Raw genomic sequence first — 20690 nt, 5'->3', positions numbered from 1 at the left:
GTGAGAGAGAGAGGACAGAAGATAAGGTGGCCCCCCACCCTTACGTGTCAGACCTTGAATGGCTGGGAGTGCACGCGCGTGGACGCGACCGGCAGAGCGTTCGGCCGGCGTGCTGATTGTAAACGTTTCCCTAATTTTTTTACAACATAACAAGATTCATTCTCCTTGTCAAATTAGCTCTGTACCCATCAGGAAAGAACAAGTTGCTCAAGACCCATGAGAATATTTCCTTCCTTTGAGGCCTTGTAGGGCAGAACGGGCCCTTGGTTTCGACCATGATTTTTTGACATTGGGAGACTTCTTTTTTAGGTTTGGTGTTGCGTATTCTCGTTTATTTAGGATCAACTAATTATAATCCTTACTTTTCTAATGCATCAAACAAGAGATCATAACAATATAATTTTTTTGATTAAAAGGGTATCTTCTAATCTTCATCTTTAATCCATCGAAATCTATTCAAAAAATTGGGAACTTTGTTTTGTCATTGTCAAAGAGTGCCAAAAAGGGCCTCGGCAATATTCTTTTCAGCATTTAACGCTACCGAGTGGCTAGTTGACTGGTTATGGAATCTATGGATGACCAAGTCAGGCGAAAACTGCAGGCCATCGGTGAACAAGTGCGCGTCCTCTTTCTAATAACTGTACATTATTCCTATGTATAAGTACAGTGTGATTACTTATAATATGAATGTTGATCAGTTCAACTTCTGAATTCAATCTTGAACTGACTATATGTATATTACAGTGCTTACCCTGGAATTTGCTCCTAGTACATACACCTACCATTTGAATCATTGCCAAGCTAAAAAATGCAGAGTTACTGCAACCGTGAGCCTGTACTTATTAGAAGATGAATCACCTCATTAGCAAACTCTATGCTATATACAACTCATCCGATCGACAGGGCGGCCTTATTTCTTCAGAATCAATACAAAGCACATCATAACCCGCTAGCATTCGATGCTACCGAGTGGTTAGTTGACTGGCTATGGAATCTATGGATGACCGAGTCAGGCGAAAACTGCAGGCCCTCCGTGAGCAAGTGCGCGTCCTCTTTCTGAGACGCTTTCTTCTTCATGCTCTTAGCCCGACAGTCTCCGTCCCTGACGCAAGTCAAGATCTCCACCACCTCCTTGATCGACGGCCTCAGATCCCTCTCCATCTGCAGGCACTGGAAGGCCACCTCGGCCACGCGGTCGATCGTCCTCTTTGTTTCGGGATCGGTGTCATAGCCGAGCTCCAGATCAACCAACTGAACAACTTCATGGTTCTGAATCCTGTTGAGAGCCATGTTGGCCAGGTTGATCTCACTATGGCTCCTGCTCATGTCCACAGCAGGCTTTGAGGATATCAGCTCCACCAGCACGACGCCGAAGCTGTAGACGTCGCTCTTGTCGGTCAGCTTGTAGCACTGGTGGTACACGGGGTCGACGTAGCCCGGTGTGCCCTGTGGAACAGTCGACACATGGGTGACCTCGAGCGGGAACAGGCGCGACAGCCCAAAGTCTGCCACTTTGACATGGAAGCTGTTGTCCAGCAATATGTTGGTCGTCTTCACGTCACGGTGTATGATCTCGACGGCATGGAGGTAGGCCAGTGCTTCAGCCGTTTCTATGGCAATGTTCAGTCTTAGAGGCCATGTGAGGCCTCGTTCCGCCGAGCGGGATCCGTGAAGATGGTCCGCGACTGTCCCATTTGCGATGAACTCGTACACCAGGAGAAGGTCACGGCTCATCCTCGACGTGCAGCCATATAGGATGACAAGGTTCTGATGGAGCAGGCGGGACAGGATGTCTACCTCGTTGAGGAACTGCTCAACCCGTCTGTAGTTGTTCTTGTAAAGGCGTTTCACCGCTACTACTCTCCCATCCTTGAGTTTTCCTGAATGACAAAAATGGCAAAGTTGTCATTGTCTAAGTTGATAATTTTATCAAAGAATACACTTGAGACTTGAGAACAGAGCTCTAAACAGTTCCGAAGTTAAGATTTACAAGCGAGTTTGGCAAACATGTGTTTTACCTTTATAAACAGTTCCAAAGCCACCATCACCGAGCTCCCTTGAAGCACTAAATCCATCAGTAGCTACTTCAAGTTCCTCGAAAGTGAAGATATGAGGCGAACCACCCAGCTCAAGGTCTTTACTGTATGACGTCATTGAAGATCCACTTCGCATCAACTCGTCTGAAGCTACAGCTCGTTTCCTCTTTCGTTGGTGCAAGAGATAGGTGACGAACGCCGCTAATGCAGCAAGACCGCCTAATGATCCAACTGTTCACAACAAATATAACGCATTAGCAACATGAAGCAACCAAGGGATCTGATTAATTCTTCTTCATGAGATTTCGCCCCCTTATTCTCCATATTATGCTATAATTTGGAACAAGGAAATAAGAACCGAAGGAATAGATGGGCCAAGCAGCTTGATAGTTGATTGGCACTCACGTATTATGAATATTCTTGTCGTCTTTTTACTGCCCCCTGCATAAGAAGAGTCTGTCAATATTTTCACGCTTTATGAAGTAGCAAACAAGAAGTATGAGTAATCACTTGACAAACGAGAAGAACTTTATGTAGGATGAGTTGGTTTTTTCATGATAACTATGCCAGCTTCTACATAAGTTGAACTCCCTTTTGTGACTGGTTAATGAGGAAAATCCAGCAACAGCTGAATTTCAGATTCTCAAGTGAAGGTGTCAATATATATGAAGAAAAAAAAATCATAGAAGCCACAATCATGACACTTAGATCGTAAAGGTGACACCAAAAACAACAGATTCATACATTTTGCAGTAAGTCGAAATGTAACAAAAATGCAACTGTGCCATCGTAGTTTTCCAGAAAACGAGCAGAGTTTTTTAGATAGTTCCATTGAAGCTAGCTTGGTGCCTTGGTACAGAGAAATATTAAATGGAATGCTGTAAGCTGCCATAATGATTGGCATCACGCCACTCTTCTGCACTGCTTAAGCAGTGCAATACTCAGTTACCATGTGCATCAGCATCTCTAAGTAGCCACTTAAGCAAACCACAGTGTCCAATTCAACGTTACACCCCTAACCTAACTAATTCAACAACAAACAGCTGCAATAACATTGACTTCCACATGTTTGAAACACGGGCCAGGGCACAGAAAAGTAAGCGCATCGATCGGGCAATTACGGGAATAGTCTGTTTGGAACCGTCAGTACGGCATCTTTGTTGAATAGCGTTGCTGACTAATTCAACAAACGCATTTGACTAGGAATCCATAGGCTCCAATCATCCAACGTCTCAATCAATGGGCTAACTTCATCACTACCTACCAGAAACAAAATAATAGTCTGCAGGAGCTCCAAGAAACCAAGCAAGCACTCAAGAGTTGAAAAAACAACAACAATCAGCATTCTATGTTCCTCCTAGCAACAGCGACGTAAAACGCAGTAAATCTGTTGTTGACAGCGATTCTATGTCAGATGGCAGTGTCAAATTTTCTACCTACGTCAGGCATTTTTGGAGTCACTGAATCGGTCGCTAGCACTTGAAATTTTGAGGGGGTTAGCTTGATCAAAGAACTAGTTACTGACTAGGGAAATTCATGGTGGCGCTGTCAGTTAATTTTCCTCAACTCACCGCACTTCTCAGGGTACACGCCGCCGGAGCAATGGCAGGAAAACCCGGTGCCGTCGTTGGCATACCTGCACTGCCCGCCGCTTGCCTCGCACTTGGGGCAATTGTCTGACGGCACCGCCCACTCAAGCAGGAACCCTTGCTTCATGCTCCGGACGTAGTCGCCCCCGCCCGGAAAACCAAGAACCGGCACGACGGAGAGACGGCAGGCCGGTGGGACAACGCCCGGTTCGCGGTGACCGCCATACTCCCCGCCAAGGCGGATGAAAGACTCGCTGGCGCAACGGGTGCGGTTGAATCCCGGCGGCGTCGCCTCCTTGGTGCAGTTGTCGAGGACGAGCAGCTCCTTGTTTTTCTTGCTGATGACGAACGGACCCAGCCCGAGACCCAGCGAGATGTTGAACCAGAACTTGGGGCAGCCGTCGTCGAGCGGGAGGTTCTTGTCGACGGCGAGGAAGGAGGAGTTCTCGGCGAAGACTTGAACGACCTGGTAGGCCCCGAACATGGAGCGAGTGAGGAGAGCTTGGCTGCCGTTGCAGTTCAGCTGGAACGACGGGGACCCGCAGGGCGGCCTGCCTGGCTCCTCCAGCCAGAACGGGTAGGTGATGTTCAGGTCACCGCATTTCTTGGGCGAGCAGGCCGCAGTGGCCGGCACCGGCAGCCGGAGAAAGGAAGCGAGGAGCAGGAGCAGGAGCAGAGGGGGCTGGAGCGGCGGCATGGGTTGGGGTGGGGATGGTGACTGAACGGAGCTGGCGAGGACTAGTTAACAAGGCAGAACGGAGGGTGGGATGTGCGACTTGGGGAACAAGGACGGTGGCCAGAGCGGCTTGACTAGTCAGAGTCAACGCGCTATTTTGTTTCGCATTTCCAATTTTTAATTAGTGTCCCTTAGATTTCGGGGATGCCGTTGGACAGCGGCAATGCCGCAGCGGCGGCGGCGAGGAGCGCCCGCCATGGCCCGCCACGGCGACGGCGACGGTGACGGCTTGCCAACCCGCCATTAATTTTGCATGGCCCCATAGTTAATTGAAGCTGAGGCCAGATTGCTTGTTTCCTAGGAACTCGATAGAAAATGATTAATTCAACGACTGAACTCACCACTACCGGCAACCGGCGTCGGCGGCTGCCATGTGAGGAGGAATCCATCGCTGATGAGCTCCTGGTAGTCGCCGGCATTCACCTCGCCGGACGCCCCCAGCACCGGCACGGCGGTGGCGTTGCACCCCGGCAAGGCGTACCCTCTATCGATCCTGCCGGACGCGTTGTACCGCCCTCCTGCGCGGACAAACGTGTTGTTCCGGCACACCGTGTCCACCAGCCCCGCTCGGCGCGCCGTCCTCGGCTTCCTGGCGCAGTTGTAGAAGATGAGGTTCCGGTTGAGGAGGCTCATGGAGAACGGAGGCCCGATTTTGGTGGCGGTGTTGGCCGTGGGGACATGGCATCCTCTCTCGCCGGAGAGATTGAAGTCGCCGAGCTTGTGGACGTCGGAGACGAGCAAGGAACTATTGACGTAGAATATGTTGAGGATCTGCAGACCGAACCCGGGCTCGTAGTACCCGAGGTAGGGGACGCCGTCGGTGCAGTGGACCTGGAACCCGGACTGCGCGCACCGGTTCTCCTCAGAGCCCGAGACGACACCGAACGGGGCTGAGACGCTCACGTTGCCGCATCGCTCCGGCTCGCAGGCCGCCGCGGCGGCGAGCATCCGTGCCGGCATCGTGGAAGCGACGATAACGACGACGGCGACGGAGACGAAGAGGCAAGGCCCCAGGCGCCATGGGAACATGCGAGAGAGGATGATTCCGGTAGATGGCTTAGGCGAGTACGTAGCAGGATAATTCTTTGGCACAAAGTGGAGTGGATATGGAGGAGGACATAGAATTGTATCAGCTGTGATATTCATCGTACCTACTACGTATATGGACACACATCAGGGAAGGGGCTCAGTGAGTGATCAGCCGGAACATTTGACCGGTGCAACCAACGTCCACACACGCGCATTTCAGCCATCCCCGGTCGTGGTCGAGCAGTGATGCGACTGGACCGGATAAGATGCGAGCCCGGGCTCGTCGTGTCGATCGGCTGCGGCTGGTGCACGCTCCTGTCGGCCATGGACCCATGGGTGTGAGCTAGCTGGATACTTGTGTGAGGACTGGTAACAGTGGTCGTACACGTGAACCGGTGAGATGTAAGCGCAGACTAGTATCTGTATGCAGGCTGGCCAGCGCATGCGTGTACACCTTTGACAGCACTCCAATTAGCTGACCGTACGTATTGACAGTTTTGGCACGAATTTTGCACACAATGACGTACGTGTGCTCGTTACCTACCGGCTTACAGCATATACCCACTTGGAGTAGTTTGCTTTACAGGCCGCATCGAACCGCCGCTTCGTACCAGTACTAATCAGTCGTACTAGTACGGTCCTAGCGCAGTAGTTGCCGGCGAGAGAAAGAAGTCCTTGTTTACGCTAGGCCTTGTACAAGGAGAGATGCTTAGAAAAATAAACCAGATTTTTCTGAAGCATCGGTGCCTATTTCTACTTCTACAGGAGAGACGCTTAGTTAAGCATCTATGCTGCACCGGTGCCTATTTCTACAGAAAAAAAGTCTGGTTTATTTTTCTAAGCACCTCCTCTAAACACCTCTCATTGTACAAGGCCTAAAGGGGATCCAGAAAGCACCGGGGCTCTGAACAGAAAGCGAGAAAAATCGACCTAGGTACATGGGCGGACGCAGACCCACAGATAGTAGAAAGATCGCCCAGGTAAAAAAAGGTAGCCGGAGTTTTTCTTTGTGAAATAATCCACGCGTCACACTAAAACAGGCGAATGCTAGCTAGGAGGAGTTTACAGGGTCTCAAACTGGATAGAAAGATGGACAGGCACTGCCGCCCAGCTCGTCACAAACTAACAGCGGCGCTGCACGTTTACCCGACCATCACTCGTGGCCACAGCGAGGTCAGCCGGCTAGAGCACACAAGGGTACTGGCACTAACTTGCGCAATGCCAACATGCCTGCACCCGAGATGATATGACGGGCCAACATGCCGGCCAAGATGCAGTGCACCGGAGAAAATCTAGCTAGAACAAGCATGTCAGCACGTGCCAACTTGGCTATGGTCAAGTGGGCGCACGCACAGTACTCAGCGACCAGGAAGGTGGAAGTGCCCGCCACAACTGGGCACGACGACTACTACGGGTCCACGGCCTTATCCTCAAATAAGAGATCGAGTGGCACGATCGATAGCTTGCTTGATCGGGTAAGGGAAATCCAAGCAAAGGCAAGGCACGTACTGGGCGTACGTCCGTCCTAGCTTAGCCACACACTGGATCGATCAAGAGATGATATGACGGGCCAACTTACGCGGGGGCTTCCATGTCAGGAGGAAGCCATAGTTGATGAGCCGCTCGTAGTCGCTCGCGTTCGCCTTGCCGTGCGCGCCCAGCACCGGCGTGACGGCAGCGTCGCAGCCCTCGTAGCCGCTGTAGCCGCCCGTCTCGCCGTACCGCCCTCCCGCGCGGACCAACACCTCGCTGCCGTCACCGCACTTCATCCTCGTCCGAACCAGCTCCCTGTCACGCCGCGCCACGGCCACGGCCGACGCGGCCTCCGTGCAACGGTACAGGACGAGGTTCAGGTTGTCGGGGGCGATCATGAAGCTGGCGCCGATCTTGGCCGAGGTGTTCCAGACCGGCAGGCAGTCGTTGGACAACAGCTCCAGCTTGCCTGCGTCAGCGACTCGCAGGCTGCGTTGCCCCGTAATCGATATCCATGATAGAGAGGCCGTAGCCGATGGGCACAGAGCTCCGTAGAACTGGAGTGCTGTTGTGAAAGCAGGTGACCTCGAAATCTGGGACACCACACGCTCGCTCCGACTCGTTATGCATGAGCCAGAACGGGTGGGAGATGGTCACGTTGCCGCATCTCTTGGCCGAATCCGAGCATCCTTCCCCTTGCTGCTCCTTGGCCGCCGCGACCGCGAGCATCATAGGTAGCCACAGCGCCCAGAAGAACCAGCAGCTCGGAGCCATGGGAGTGGAAGATTTAGCAAAGGAACTCCGTGGATGGAAGGGTGGTCATAGGCTAGCTACAGGTATGAGAGAGTGCCGCGGTCTGAAGAACCAAAGATATATATATATATATATATATATATATATATATATATATATATATATATATATGGGAGGGCAGAGTGAGCGATGAACATTTGACTGCAAAACTGGGGCAAATGATCATCGTCCACATATACTGAAACGCCCCCAGTGAACACTTGGACTAGTAGAGCCATGACATATTAAATTTCTGGGTTACCCTCTGACGGGGTAAATTTTTTTTCTTTGCGGAGAAAAAATAGACGGGGTAATTAATCCATGACCATGACCTCTCTGACCATGTGATGTGATTTGAACAAGATGCTTAGGCTGGGTTTTTTCGGTTGCGGCAACTTTGTGCTCTTTGTACTCTAATCTTGGTATAACCTTCACACTTGGCAGGTTACTTGTTTTCTTAAGGGATGACAGGTTACTGATTACTGTATCCAATAGAAAAGAAGGTTCTATAGCCCGATCAGTCACTGGGTTGCGTTTCATTGAAATTGCATGGGAAATTCTTTTTTGCAAGGGAAAATTCCTGTTCAAACCTAGAGTACACAAAATTTATTCAGATCTTTTTGACGGAACACATTTTATTCAGATAGGTATGTGGTCTAGATTTGCCGGTGTTTGAAAATCCTTTTTATTTCAGAGGCATTGTAAGGCCACGACAAGGGGTGGTTTTATTTTTTAGATAGCCACGGCCTACGGCTAAGGTTCAAGACACGGTTCGTGGGCTGCGCAAACCAAACTCCACCATCGTGAGAATTCTAATTCATGACTTGTTGTCACAGATTGTAGCTAAATTGCAAGGGAGAATTCCAACTCAAACCTAGAGTAAACACATTTTATTCAGATAGATATGCTATTTAGATTTGCCAGTGTTTGGAAAATCTTTTTATTAAGAGGCATCGGAAGGCCACGACCAAGGGATTTTCTAAGATAGCCATGGCCTAGGGCTAAGGTCCAAAACACGGTTCATAGGCTACGCAGACCGGACTCCACCATTGTGGTAAATTCATATTGAGCAATGGTTGTGACAAATTGTCTCTAAATCGCACGGGAGCGAGCATGATGGTCCGGTCCCAACTTCGGCGCGAGCGGCAACTACTTCTCGGTGGTTTTTCCCTGTCTTTTACTTTTCTACTTTTTCTAAGGGTTATAATAGGTTTTCTTCCAAAAAAACTCTTTCCTTTCTTTCATTCTGGTTTCTAGTTATTATTTATTGTTTTACTACATGAACATTTTAAAATGATGGACGTTTAAAAAATCATAAATATGTTTTAAATCCATGATTATAATAAAAAGTATGAGCATTTGTTTCATTCGCATCTTTTTCCAAACAATAAGATTTTTAAATTCATGAACATTTTTAAACTTTCATGAGCATGTTAAATTAATAAAATATTTTATAAATTTTGAGAACATTTTAAAAATTCAAAATTAAGTTTTAAAGCAATTCATGTTAATCGAGTTTTAACAGACCAAGAAGTAGCTGGGAGCGTGCCAGTTTTTCTTTGGATGGGACCGGTCCTCGCACATCAGCACTATATGGGCCGAGCCCATAGCACTTTATAAAACTATGAATAGGAGCACCCAGCATTCTGGGGTCGACGCGCTGCAATTCGGCCGAAAGTTGCAAAAAATAAACACAAGCCTATAGAAGTCCATATGTCTGAGGTCTATTTCTGACTGGGCTCTTACTGGATTATACACCTGAACAAGTGAACGAAGCCAATTTTGGCCATAGTGCAGACTTCAGAAGTTCAGAGTTCAGACTAAGCAAAAGACACTTATGGTGTACCCACTTCCACTTGTTAGTAGACGTCCAATGATGCACAGGTCTACTGGACACCTGTAAATAGCACAAGGATTCCAGGCCACCATGCCGGCAAGATATACTAGTATACAGTGATCCGGTAAATTCTAACTAAAACAAGCATGGCAATTTGACTAGTGCAGGCAGGTCGCCCCACGTCAAGGGCAAGCAGAACATCCGCCACAATCAACTCAACCTTATCACCGTTTGGTGACTAACATGATTTATAGCTTTGATTCGATACGGGAAATCCAAGCAAATTACGCACTGCACGTCCTAGCTCACGTACGAACTTGATTAAATGATGATTTGACGAGTGAACTTACGTGGCGGATTCCATGTCAAGAGGAAGCCATCGTTCATGAGCTGCTCGTAGTCGCTCGCGTTTGCCCCTGCCGACGAGGCCGGTACCGGCACGACGACGGCACGGCAGCCATCCAAAGCGTAGCTACTGTAGCTCCCGGTCACGTCATGAGACACTCCCACACGGACAAGCACCTCCCACTCGTTTTCGCAGCTCACTGTCGTTTGCGCCAGGCCTGTGTCCTGACGTGCCGCGGCCGCTGCTCCGTCCTCCTCTGTGCAGTTGTACAGGACGAGGTTCCGGTTGACGGGGGCGATCCTGAACGGGCGGTTCAGTTTGACCGAGGTGTTATAGAACACGGCACGGCATTTGTCGGTGGATTTCAACACGTCCAGCTTGCCCAGATCAATGGCATACAAGCTGCGTTCCTCATAAGAGATGTTGAGGATTCTAAAGCCATTGTTCAGGGGTATAGAGCTCCGTAGAGCTGGAATACTCTTGTTGTTACAAGCGACATCGAAGTCCGGGTAGGGATCAGGACCGCATGATCTTCCCGTCTCTCTGTCGGTGAGGGAAAACGGATGAAAGATGCTGACGTTGCTGCACTTCATGGTCGAGCAGTCTCCCCCCTGCTGGTCCTCGGCCAACACGAGCATCGGCGGCAGCCACCACACACCGATGAAGAATAAGAACCAACAGCAGCTGGGAGACATCCGAGCAAAAGATTTGGAGAGATTGCAGTGGATAGCAAAGGGTGGTACCTGGATCACTGGTCATGGGCTATGGCTGTGGGAAGGTAGATTGCACATAAGAGATAGTGCCGTGCTCGAAGCACGAACCACATATATATGACTGGAAACTTGGGAACGAGCGAAGTACTATTGGTCGTAACATTTGACTGGAAATTTGGGCCAAGCGATCATCATCCAGGAAGTTTCCCAATAGACTAGTAAGCCATGACTTATCAAATCTGCAAGTAAGGTATGCCATGACCTCCGGGCGCCCATGATGTCACCGGAACCAGGGCCAGGATATTTTGTGCTCTTTTTTAGACATTTATCTAATCTAATAAAAGAAGCTTCTAACCTCTGCTTGCACATTTCTACGTCTAGACATGAAGTGCACCTTTTTTTTTTGGCAACGCTAGCCTTTGTGATGTGTGACCTGGCCAGCGTACGGAAACCAACTTCTCAGCCAACTTAGAGATAGCAAAACTGTAGAACGATTATGGTCTTCTTGATCCAAATCACTTAAAGTGGATTTTGTTTTCATATTAATCATTTTTACTTACCTTTTGTTTTCATATTTATAATTTTACTTTTTTGGCCTTTTTGTTTTGATTTTTTTGTTATTGTCTAATTTCTTCACTTTTTTAGTTCCATTTTTTCAAATTACTGGCTTATGATGTGAATTTATTTATAATTATATTTATTTGAATTTTTACTATACTTTTGTCGTAAATATATATTATATTTACACTTATTTTCAAAGTCTTGAACTTTTTTTCAACATGAATATTTGTTCTGAAATACAGGAACATCGCTTTTGACATACATGACCATTTTTCTTGTAGTTATTTTCAAATATATGGACTTTCTTTAATTATTATAAAATTAGTTTTACTATGAAACAAAAATATTTTACATGAACATTCAACATATTCTCTTGACGTATTAAAATCACTTTTTATAAGTCACTGAAGTCATTGCATTAAAATGACAGTTTTTTTAAAGTATAGAAGTGTACCACATAGGCGCAGTTGCTAAAAAACCATAGGCCCACTAACAAGCATTGCTAAAAACATTAATGAGCAAAGCACCGTGGTTAGGCCGAAATTGCCCCAGAAAAATAAACATAGGCCCACTAGTCCAAGTTTCACAGAGTCTATTTTCCACTGGGCTGTCAGAAGATGAGTGAACAAGCCCACGATGCCTATATTGATTGGCAGTGCTGCAGAGTTGAAGAGCTCAGAGTTCAGTCACCGTGACTAGGCACAAGTTCTGTCAGAGGACTTTGTTCTGAACCATACCCCAGTTCAACTTGTTAACGAATGTCTAATGACGTACCTAGTGAGAGCACTAAGCTAACATGATTGATTGCTTGGTTCGGTTAGGGAAATCCAAGCAAATTAGGGACTGCGGCTAGCCGAACTAGAATAAAAGATGATTTGACTGGGTGAACTTACCTGGAGGGGGAGGTTCCCATTTCAGGAGGAAGCCACTTTGGATGAGCCGCTCGTAGTGGCTCGCGTTCGTCTCGCCGGACGGCAACACCGGCAAGACGATTGGAGCGCAGTCCTCCAAAGCATAACCGGAGTAGCTCCCGGTGGGGTCGTATGGCACTCCCGCGCGAACAAACGTGTTGCTCGTGTTCACGCACCTCATCGTCTTGGCCCGCACCAGTTCTTTTTCCCGGCGTGCCCTCGCTGCGGCCTTCTCCGTACAGTTGTACAAGATGAGTTCCAGGTTGATGGGGGAGATCTTAAACGGGCGGCCCAGTTTGGTAGAGGTGTTCCAGACCGGCAAGCAGCTGTTGAAGATCTTGGGCTTGGGCGGGTCGTGTAATAGTTGCAGCTTGCCCAGATCAATGACGTGCAAGCTGCGTTCCCCATAGGAGATATTGAGGATTGCAAAGCCGAGGGTGACGCGCACGGAGCTCGGTAAAAGTGGGTAACTGTTGTTAAGGCATGTAAGCTGGAAGTCTGGCGATCCAGGCGAACCACATGATCTTCCCGTCTCCAAGTCAGTGAACCAGAATGGATTTGAGATCGTAACAGCGCCGCACTTGGCCGAGCAGACTTCTTCTTGCTGCTCCTCGGCCTCCACGAGCATCAGTGGCAGACACCACACCCAGATTAAGGTGAGGAACCAGGAGCTCGGAGGCATCGGAGTAGAAGGGGTTTGGAAAGATTGCAGCGAGCAGTACCAAAGGGGGTTGTGGTGGTCGGCTACACGGAAGAGAGAAATACCGTGGTCGAAGCACCATCAATATAAGGGGACGGCAAGCGAGCGCGCGGAGTACTATTAGCCGGAACATTTGACTGGAAAGTTTCTTCAGGCGATCGTCCTCCACGAAATTCCCCAATTGACTGACCCCTTAGACCGGAAAGCCATGACCTTTAAAACCTGAGGCCTTGAGAGCTACCCATTTTGTCCGTAAGCCATGACCATGACCTGAGAGACCCCGTGATGTGACTTGAACCAGGATGCTTATTAGGTACGCTGGTTCTGTCGGTTCTGGATACTCCATGCGCTTGTTCTACGGCATTCACACTTGACAGCGGTAACTATCCGTAGGAATGAAGATCCTTGCACTGATTGGCTATTGGGGCTGCGCATTTTAGAAATTGAGTGCAATTTTCCGGTCTTTGCAGGGGAGACGTCTGTTCAAAGCTAGAGTTCACACATTTTACTTTGCGTCATTTTAGCTTTTGTAACGTGCAACTTGGCAAAGTTCTAAATAGTGGTTTCTCCAAGGACTTGAAAGCATCAAATGAATTTCCAAACTGATTCTTTACAGCGTCTTTTTAATTTAGCCTTCTCAACGATTTTCATTATGGAAACAACCACTAACTTTTTAAACCTGATAAGAAACCAACTATCTAGTGCAACGCGCCTCAAATAAGAGTCAAAGATGACACTCGGATAAAAGTACGAGCGAGGTTGCGGGTTTATGTATTTGCCCAGGTGGCCCGCAACTAAGGGGCTAAGACCCAAAACAAGGTTTGCCGGCTACGCTGACAAACCCTATTTGACGCCCACTAAAATGTCGGCATAACACAAACGAGGACGCATAATTGGGCCTAGCACATCTCCTGGGTCAGTCAGTTTTATGTTTTGTTCTTCTTTTTTTGGAATTTTCTCTAGTTTTCTGTTTTTTGTTTCCCATGTTTTTTAGGTGGTTTTTTATTTTTCTAATTTTCCTTTTGGTATCAGTTTTATATTTATTTTTATACATCTTTCCTCTTTTGATTATTTTTCTTTGGTTCATTAAAAATTATGTAAATTCTTTAAACATCTGAATATAATTCTCTGTACATGTGAAAAAATAAAATATATGATGAACATTTTATTTCACATATACGATTTTAAAAAGTCCATGGATTTTTTTATACATGAATATAATTGTTTGTACAAATGAACATGTCTTTCATTTCACGCAGTCTCTTGTGCACTTTTTCAAACTGATATTTTGACAACATTTTAAAATATTATTAAGCAAAATACATTTTTCACAAAAACAAAGGCACGGGCTAACATGGGTTGTGGCAACAGCTGGCCCAAATAGCTGCACATGGTCGTTTGTCCACCTATTTGACGCTTAAGGACTCCGCTACGCCAGACAGAATTCCACTGTTGGGGGCCAACGCACCGTAATCCAACCCACATTAGCTACATGTCAGTCAGCTGAATTTCGAATCCGGGTCAGTCAATTCTGAATGAAGGAAGGGCCTCCCTGGAGAGAAGGAAGGGGCTCGCCGTCATCACCCCATTATCTATCTTAGGTGGGGGCGGAGGTGGACGGCGGTGGTGGGGCTTCTCCGGAGAAAAAACTGGACGGGGCGAGGCTAGAGGGATGATCGGGGGCGGCAGCAAGACCGGCAGTGGGGCGGTTCAGGGGAGGACGGCGCGGCGAGGCGATCGCTGGAGCGCCGCCGGCCGCGGGGGGCAGGTGGCAGTGGTTAGGCTGGTGGTAGCTGGCGGCTTGGGGTCAGATTTGAGGTTGAAGAGAAACAGTGCATGCTCACAGGTTGAAGATGAAGTTGTGGACGTTGGATCTTGATCCAACGGTTGAAATAGAATGTTAGAAATCGACTGACCCTTTAAATTTTCTTCAGTCCACTGTCTTGTAGCCACTCCCAATTCAACAATCCAAAAGTTCCAAATAATTAATATGTTGTCTGAAGCTGAAAGTGTGACTTTGTCTCAAAAAAAAAAAAGAACTGAAAGTGTGACTGGACTCCGATTGGATTACCGAACAAGTGCGTGATGCCAATTTAGGCTGTATATATGGGCCTAACTTCAGGAGTTCAATTCAGACTAACTAGGGCCTGTTTGATTCACTGGATTTCTAAAATGTAGGAATAAAAAGAAAAAAACTAACAACTTCATCATAATCCTCGGTTAGTGAGTAGTAACATGTTTGATTGTTCCATCGATTATGGGAATCCATGAAAGTTACTTAGGCACCCCACGTCCTAGCTTAGCTACGAACTTGATTAAAAGATGATTCGACAGGTGAACTTACGTGCAGGGGGTGGATCCCATGTCAGGAGGAAGCCATCGCTGATGAGCTGTTCGAAGTTGCTTGCGTTCGCCGAGCCCATCACCGGCACGACGATAGCATCACAGCCCTCCAAGGCGTAGCCGCCATAGTTCCCAGTCTCATCGAAACGCACTCCCGTGCGAACAAACACGTTGCTCGCGTTCGCGCATCTCACCTCCACCAGCGCCACCCTCTTTGTGCACTTGTACAAGATGATGTTCAGGTTGGCGGGGTTGACCTTAAACGGCACTGCCAGCTTGCTGGAGGTGTTCCAACTCGGGAAATTGCAGGTGCCGTTGGTGACGTTGAAGGCTTCCTCTTTGTGTACATCAACGACACGCAGATTGCGATCATCGTACGAGATGTTCATGATCGCAAAGCCAGTGGACCCAGTGAATCCAGAGCTCCGGAGAAATGAAATGTTGTTGTTTGAGCAACCGACCTGGAAGTCCAAGGGACCACACGATCTTCCCGCCTCCCTGCTGGCGATCCAAAACGGGCGGGAGATAGTGAGGTTGCCGCACGTCTTGGCCAAGCTCGAGCAGCCTTCTCCTTGCTGCTCCTCAGGCCCGGCGAGCGCCGGTGGCAGCCACCATACTACCCAGACGAACACCAAAAACCAGCAGCTGGCAGTAGCCATAGGAATAGAAGAAGATTTGGCCGTGGGGTGGTGGAGAAATGTGTATGAGAGGATATCGTGGTTGAAGAAGGATATATGCGGACGAATCCTATGGTGGTACGAACAAATGACTGGAAAATCGGGGCTAAGCAATCGTCATCCACGAATTCCCTCAACCACCGCTTGGACTTGTAGGCCATGGTTTCTGAATTTCTAATCCTAACACCATTGACGGGTAAGCCATCAGCATGACCTCTGTGTGCCCGCGATGTGACATGAACCTGGATGCTTATAGGCTGTTTGTTTCCATACCGGATACTCCATCCTTTTGTCAGCTATCTAAATACAAGATTCCTTCATCGAGAAAGTTTTAGATGCCAGATTCCAATATTTATACAACATTCAGACTTGACAGGTAATACTATGTCAGTATCCGACGAAAAAGATGATCATTTGTCGGGTTATTGGGTTGTGCATTTTAAAATCTCCGTGCAAATTTTAGTCCAGAGGGAGATTTATTGTCGACCAAACATACATACAAGTACGTCTTGTTCATGGATTCTTGGGTCGGGATAGGTTTGTACAGAGATCACATTTTACAGGGAAAAGAAAAACGATTCTCCATCTCAGGCGAGGTCATGCACGGAGTGCACCTGTTATGGCTGGTAACGTCACAGCCTTTCCAGAGTTAAGGGGAGTATACCGAGGGTGCGTCTCACGGTGGTGTTACAGGACACACAGATTAGCGGCGAGTAACCTCGCTGGAGTTGGGTGGAGCATATAGATCAATGGTGCCCGACAGAAATACTACAGTATGCGGGAGGTCGCTTGCCAACGAGCACGAGAACAAAACGAGATGAGATGGAGAAGGGGAGACAGTGGCATGTTGCATCTCAGCCAGTGGCGGAGCCTGGATTGGCTGATGACCAGGGCGAAAAACAAAGGGCCAAAAACCCAGTTTCAAGGCATGTTTTCAGCTCTTGGTTGCTTAAACAGAAAACAATAAAAGCAAAATGCTACTTTTTATTCAATGCTACTCCTTCCGTCCCAGTTGTTTGACGCTGGTGTAGTGTACAAGACGCTCTTATATTGTGGGATGGAGAGAATATATTCCAACTAGACGCGATGATCATTAGATCAATAATCAATATCACCGGGCTTGAGTTGGGCTGTAATGCGAGGGATATTATCAGTTCTTTGAGTTGAAGGACCCGTTTCCGTGGATCCCTTGGTTTGAACTTGAAAAGAAGATGTTATTGTCTGGGGTTTTTTATCCATCTTACCTTCACGTAAGATTGTAAAATTATGTAGAAACAAAAATTACTAAATGTCTAAATCGGTTTCCATATTTATGCTGGAAAGGGGGAAGCACTTGTAAGAATTAAATTGTCATCATCATTCATCAAACAGAGGCATCTAGCAAGAAATATTGAGATTTGAAAGGGCTGAGATGGCAGTTTTGTGGGATGACCGGATGGAGGAATAATACCACCGTGCAACGGCGGAGCTGGGCCGCTGAGGCAGAAGTACGAAGGGACCGAGGTAGGTTGCTCCTGGCCTCCTACGGTCCTGCCGCCGGGCAGCCTGCCGCCTCCCGGGGGTCGCCGCCTCGCTGAACATGGCCGCAGCCAAGGAGAAAGGGATCGAAGGGGAGCACGACTGCACGAGCACGACGGCGGGCGGCGGCGGCCTGGCCGGCAGGGTAGGGTTGGCAAACGATAGCTTCTCGATCACTAGGTGGTATTGGACCAGCCTTCACAGACCTGAGGCCCAGCAAGAGGATTGAGAGTGGGCTGTGGCCCAGGCCAATCATATTTTTCAGACTATAAGCTTGAAATTTTTCTGATGACCAAGGCCATTGCCTGGGCTGCCTGGGGCCCAGCTCCGCGGTTGGCTCAACAACGGGATTCCCCCCTCAAAAAAAAAAAAAAAAACGGCATTCATCGGCAGGGCCAGACTGCCTCTTCCACAACAACGACGACGAGCCCCACTGGCTCCCTCTCCTCCAACGCGACGTCGGCACCGCATCTCCTCCGCGGTCCACGGCGGCGAGAGTGCGGCTCTTCTACACAGCAGCATGACGCTAGCTTTCTTCCCCCTCGGCGGGATAAGCGTCGGCGACTGCACTTAAAGCGGGATGTATTCTCCTCTCTTTTGTTCCTCCTAGGGGAGATAGATATATCCCATATTCCGGTGCTGGTTTGTATATCGACCGGCGTAGGAATACCATGATCGGACAAACACAACGTGATCTTAATTGACGGCCTTTTTAAAAAAATGCGGGGGACAGACCACTAAAAATCTCTTTTTTAGATGGGCTACTAAGAAAACTACTAATTGGTACGAAAAACAAAATTATCCTTTTTAAATTTTAACTCCATGCAAATTTCTGTCTTTAGAGGGGAAAAGTCCATTTCAAACCTAGAGTTCACACATTTATTGGGCATTATTATAGCATTTGCAACGTGGGACTTGGCTTAGTTAGACATTACGGTTTTTCCAAGAACGTGTATTTTAAGGCTTAAATCCTTTTATTCAAACGGCTATCTAAAAATGCGTAGAATCTAAATCTTTAATATATTTTATTCAATAAAAATTAAATATATTAAGGATTGTCTTTTTCTTTTTTTTAGTAGCTTTCGTTCTTAAGCTATGGGCGGAAGCTAGTTGGGGTCCTTTTTTTGTGCTTGTTTGTTTCAGTGTCCTTGTAAGCTTGAACATGTCAGTCTTTTGACCAGCTGAACCCTCTCTTGTTGTTAATATTACATGCAGTTCTTCTGCATGGATCAAAAAAGAAGTATGATTGCTTTATAATCTAAAGCGGAGGAAAACCCTTTTTCGTTAAAGAAGTATGGAGCTAATGTCAAGGATAATATTCTGACCTGATAGCCAATAGCTCAATACCTATCATTGTGGGCCGACGAGATGTAATTCAACCGAAAGTCCTATAAGTATATAGATATAGGCTTAACAGGCCGTGCGTCTGAAAGTGTATGGAGGACTGGGCTCTGTCTGGACTGAACAAGTGCAGCATGCCAATTTCGGCCGCAATGCCGACCTTACAAGATTCAGAGGTTTTTTTTTCATTCCCAAAATATAAGGCGCCGGTTGACTTTTCTGGTCTTCGTTGCATAACTTTGACTACGATTTTCACCTATTGTATCTCTATAAAACTAGTATGTAGGTATATGAAACAAAATTTGTTTTGTAAGAAAAATACGACGATGCCATTTATATCCACGTGCTTTGATTGTATATATCAGTGGTCAAAGTCATGCATCAAAGACTGCAATCGCACCTTACATTTTGGGAAGGATGGTTAAGAAACCACTTGTTATATACCCACCAGTTCCACTTGTCCAATGATGCGTTGCTAAAATAAAACTTGTCCAGTGATACACGGGTCTACGTACCTACTTTTTTCTAAGATAAGTATACACGTACCTACTCTTTTTTGCGGGCAATATACACGTACCTACTGACCGCACTGGTCTACATGCCCACCACAAACCGAATCTTACGTACGTACCACACCTAATACTCTATTCCGTCTTCAAATTTCAATGGACAAAGTACGGTAATAACTAGTGCTGTCACCCCTGTGCTCCCAACGAGCTCGAGTAAATCTTGAACGAATTGCGTAAAAGTTGGGTAAAACCTTGGAACGGAGAAAGCAGGAGACGAACGTACGCGTTTACCGGCCAATCTCTCGTGCCGGCGCCGAGGTCAATCAGGCGCAGCAATCCACCAGTCAACCGTCAATGCCACCACCAACGATGTACTCAGCGTGTTAGCCGGTCAGCTAGCCGCCTGAATATCTACCGGGGAGAAGAAGAAAAGCCAAAGGTGAAATCTCCATGGGCCTACGCAAGATCGGGATGGCACCATGCGGCGGAAATGCAACGAACCAGGGAGGAAGATGAGACTAATAATCAAACGCGCATGTGCCGATATGGCTATCCGCGTCGGCGCCCGCTGACTGGTACGGGTGCAGTACAGTAGAGTAGAGGCAAGTGGCGGCGTGGGAACTCACCGGCGCATGTCGGGCCGCGAAGCTTCCCGCCGGGGCAGAGGCAGGCCAACGCCCCGATCGCGTTCCTGTACCGGCACTGGCCCCCGCTCGCGACGCAGGCGGGGCAGTCGCCGATGCCGCCGGTGCCCGCCCAGTCCAGCAGGAACCCGGCCTTGAGGAGATTGCTGTAGTTGGCCGCGGTGGACACCGCCGCCTCCGTCCCAAGCACCGGGAGGTACGTGTAGGTGCAGTTCCCCGTCCGGATCGACGGCGGCTTGTCCCGGTCGTACCTCCCGCCGAGGTACGCGAAGACGGGTCTATCGCAGGTGGCGGTGGCGTTGGCGTACTCGCGCCCGCCCGGCTCCGTCCCGTTGCAGTCGAAGAGAAGACACAGGGCCATGTTGGTCGGGCTGATGTTGAAAGGGCTGAGGGCCAGGCTGGAGGACATGTTGAAGTCGGCGCGGCACACGCCGTTCACCCGCCCGGAGAATCTGCTGTGGGAGGCGACGAGGGAGCTTGCGGCGTAGTCGATGCTGAGGACCTGGATGGCGGAGCCACGCATGGTCGCCGAGGTGCTGCTGATGCCGCACCAGAGCTCGAAGGCCGGGTGGCCGCAGGAGGGCTCCGGCGGGGTGTGGCTGGGCGCGCCGAGCCAGAACGGGTACTTGATGGTGAAGTTCCCGCACGCCACCGGCTCGCACTCGGCGTCCACCCCATGGTGAAGGAAGAGGATGAGGAACGATGCCAAGAACGGCAGGCTGGTCGCGGCCGTAGTCATCTACAGTAGATTCTAGAGTGGATTATGTGTCTCTGGTTGGGATGTGCGAAACAATGGAGTCTTTGGTGGGAGGATGTAGAAGCTGGCTAGGTGGACGAAAGGGGAAATGCCAATGGTGTGTGGCTTTGTTTGACTGCTCTTTTTCTATACCTTGGACTTTCTTTTATCAGCACGAGTGGGAAACCGGTGCTGCCTC

General features: G+C 48.4%; 1 protein-coding gene across 5 annotated transcripts; it reads right to left on the bottom strand.

Moving 5' to 3' along the window:
- Positions 1-628: 628 nt before the first annotated feature.
- On the bottom strand, positions 629-20667 carry LOC109738379 (LEAF RUST 10 DISEASE-RESISTANCE LOCUS RECEPTOR-LIKE PROTEIN KINASE-like 1.2). 5 transcript variants are annotated; one of them, XM_020297474.4, is made up of 4 exons: positions 19738-20667; positions 2442-2477; positions 2019-2267; positions 629-1880 (listed from the first exon to the last, which is right to left on the bottom strand). In XM_020297474.4, the coding sequence occupies exons 1-4, from the start codon at positions 20492-20494 to the stop codon at positions 940-942; spliced, it is 1983 nt and encodes a 660-aa protein (XP_020153063.1). In that variant the 5' UTR covers positions 20495-20667; the 3' UTR covers positions 629-939. The 5 variants fall into 5 exon arrangements, with proteins under 5 accessions (XP_020153063.1, XP_073365942.1, XP_073365941.1 ...); XM_073509841.1 differs by lacking the exon at positions 19738-20667 and adding an exon at positions 15068-15925; XM_073509840.1 differs by lacking the exon at positions 19738-20667 and adding an exon at positions 12006-15021.
- Positions 20668-20690: the final 23 nt, after the last annotated feature.

This window comes from Aegilops tauschii, chromosome 3 (assembly GCF_002575655.3).
Source record: "Aegilops tauschii subsp. strangulata cultivar AL8/78 chromosome 3, Aet v6.0, whole genome shotgun sequence".
In the NCBI taxonomy this organism is placed as follows: domain Eukaryota; kingdom Viridiplantae; phylum Streptophyta; class Magnoliopsida; order Poales; family Poaceae; genus Aegilops; species Aegilops tauschii.
Note: the sequence above shows the minus strand (reverse complement) of the source record. Positions and strands in the feature narration are given on the sequence as shown.

Coding starts and splice junctions, on each gene's coding strand:
- LOC109738379 (XM_045234565.2), bottom strand. CDS start 5,507: ATGAATATCACAGCTGATACAATTCTATGTCCTCCTCCATATCCACTC. Junction 2,478..4,702: donor GACGCCGGTTGCCGGTAGTG/GTGAGTTCAGTC, acceptor CTTCTTATGCAG/GGGGCAGTAAAAAGACGACA. Junction 2,268..2,441: donor GACAAGAATATTCATAATAC/GTGAGTGCCAAT, acceptor TGTTGTGAACAG/TTGGATCATTAGGCGGTCTT.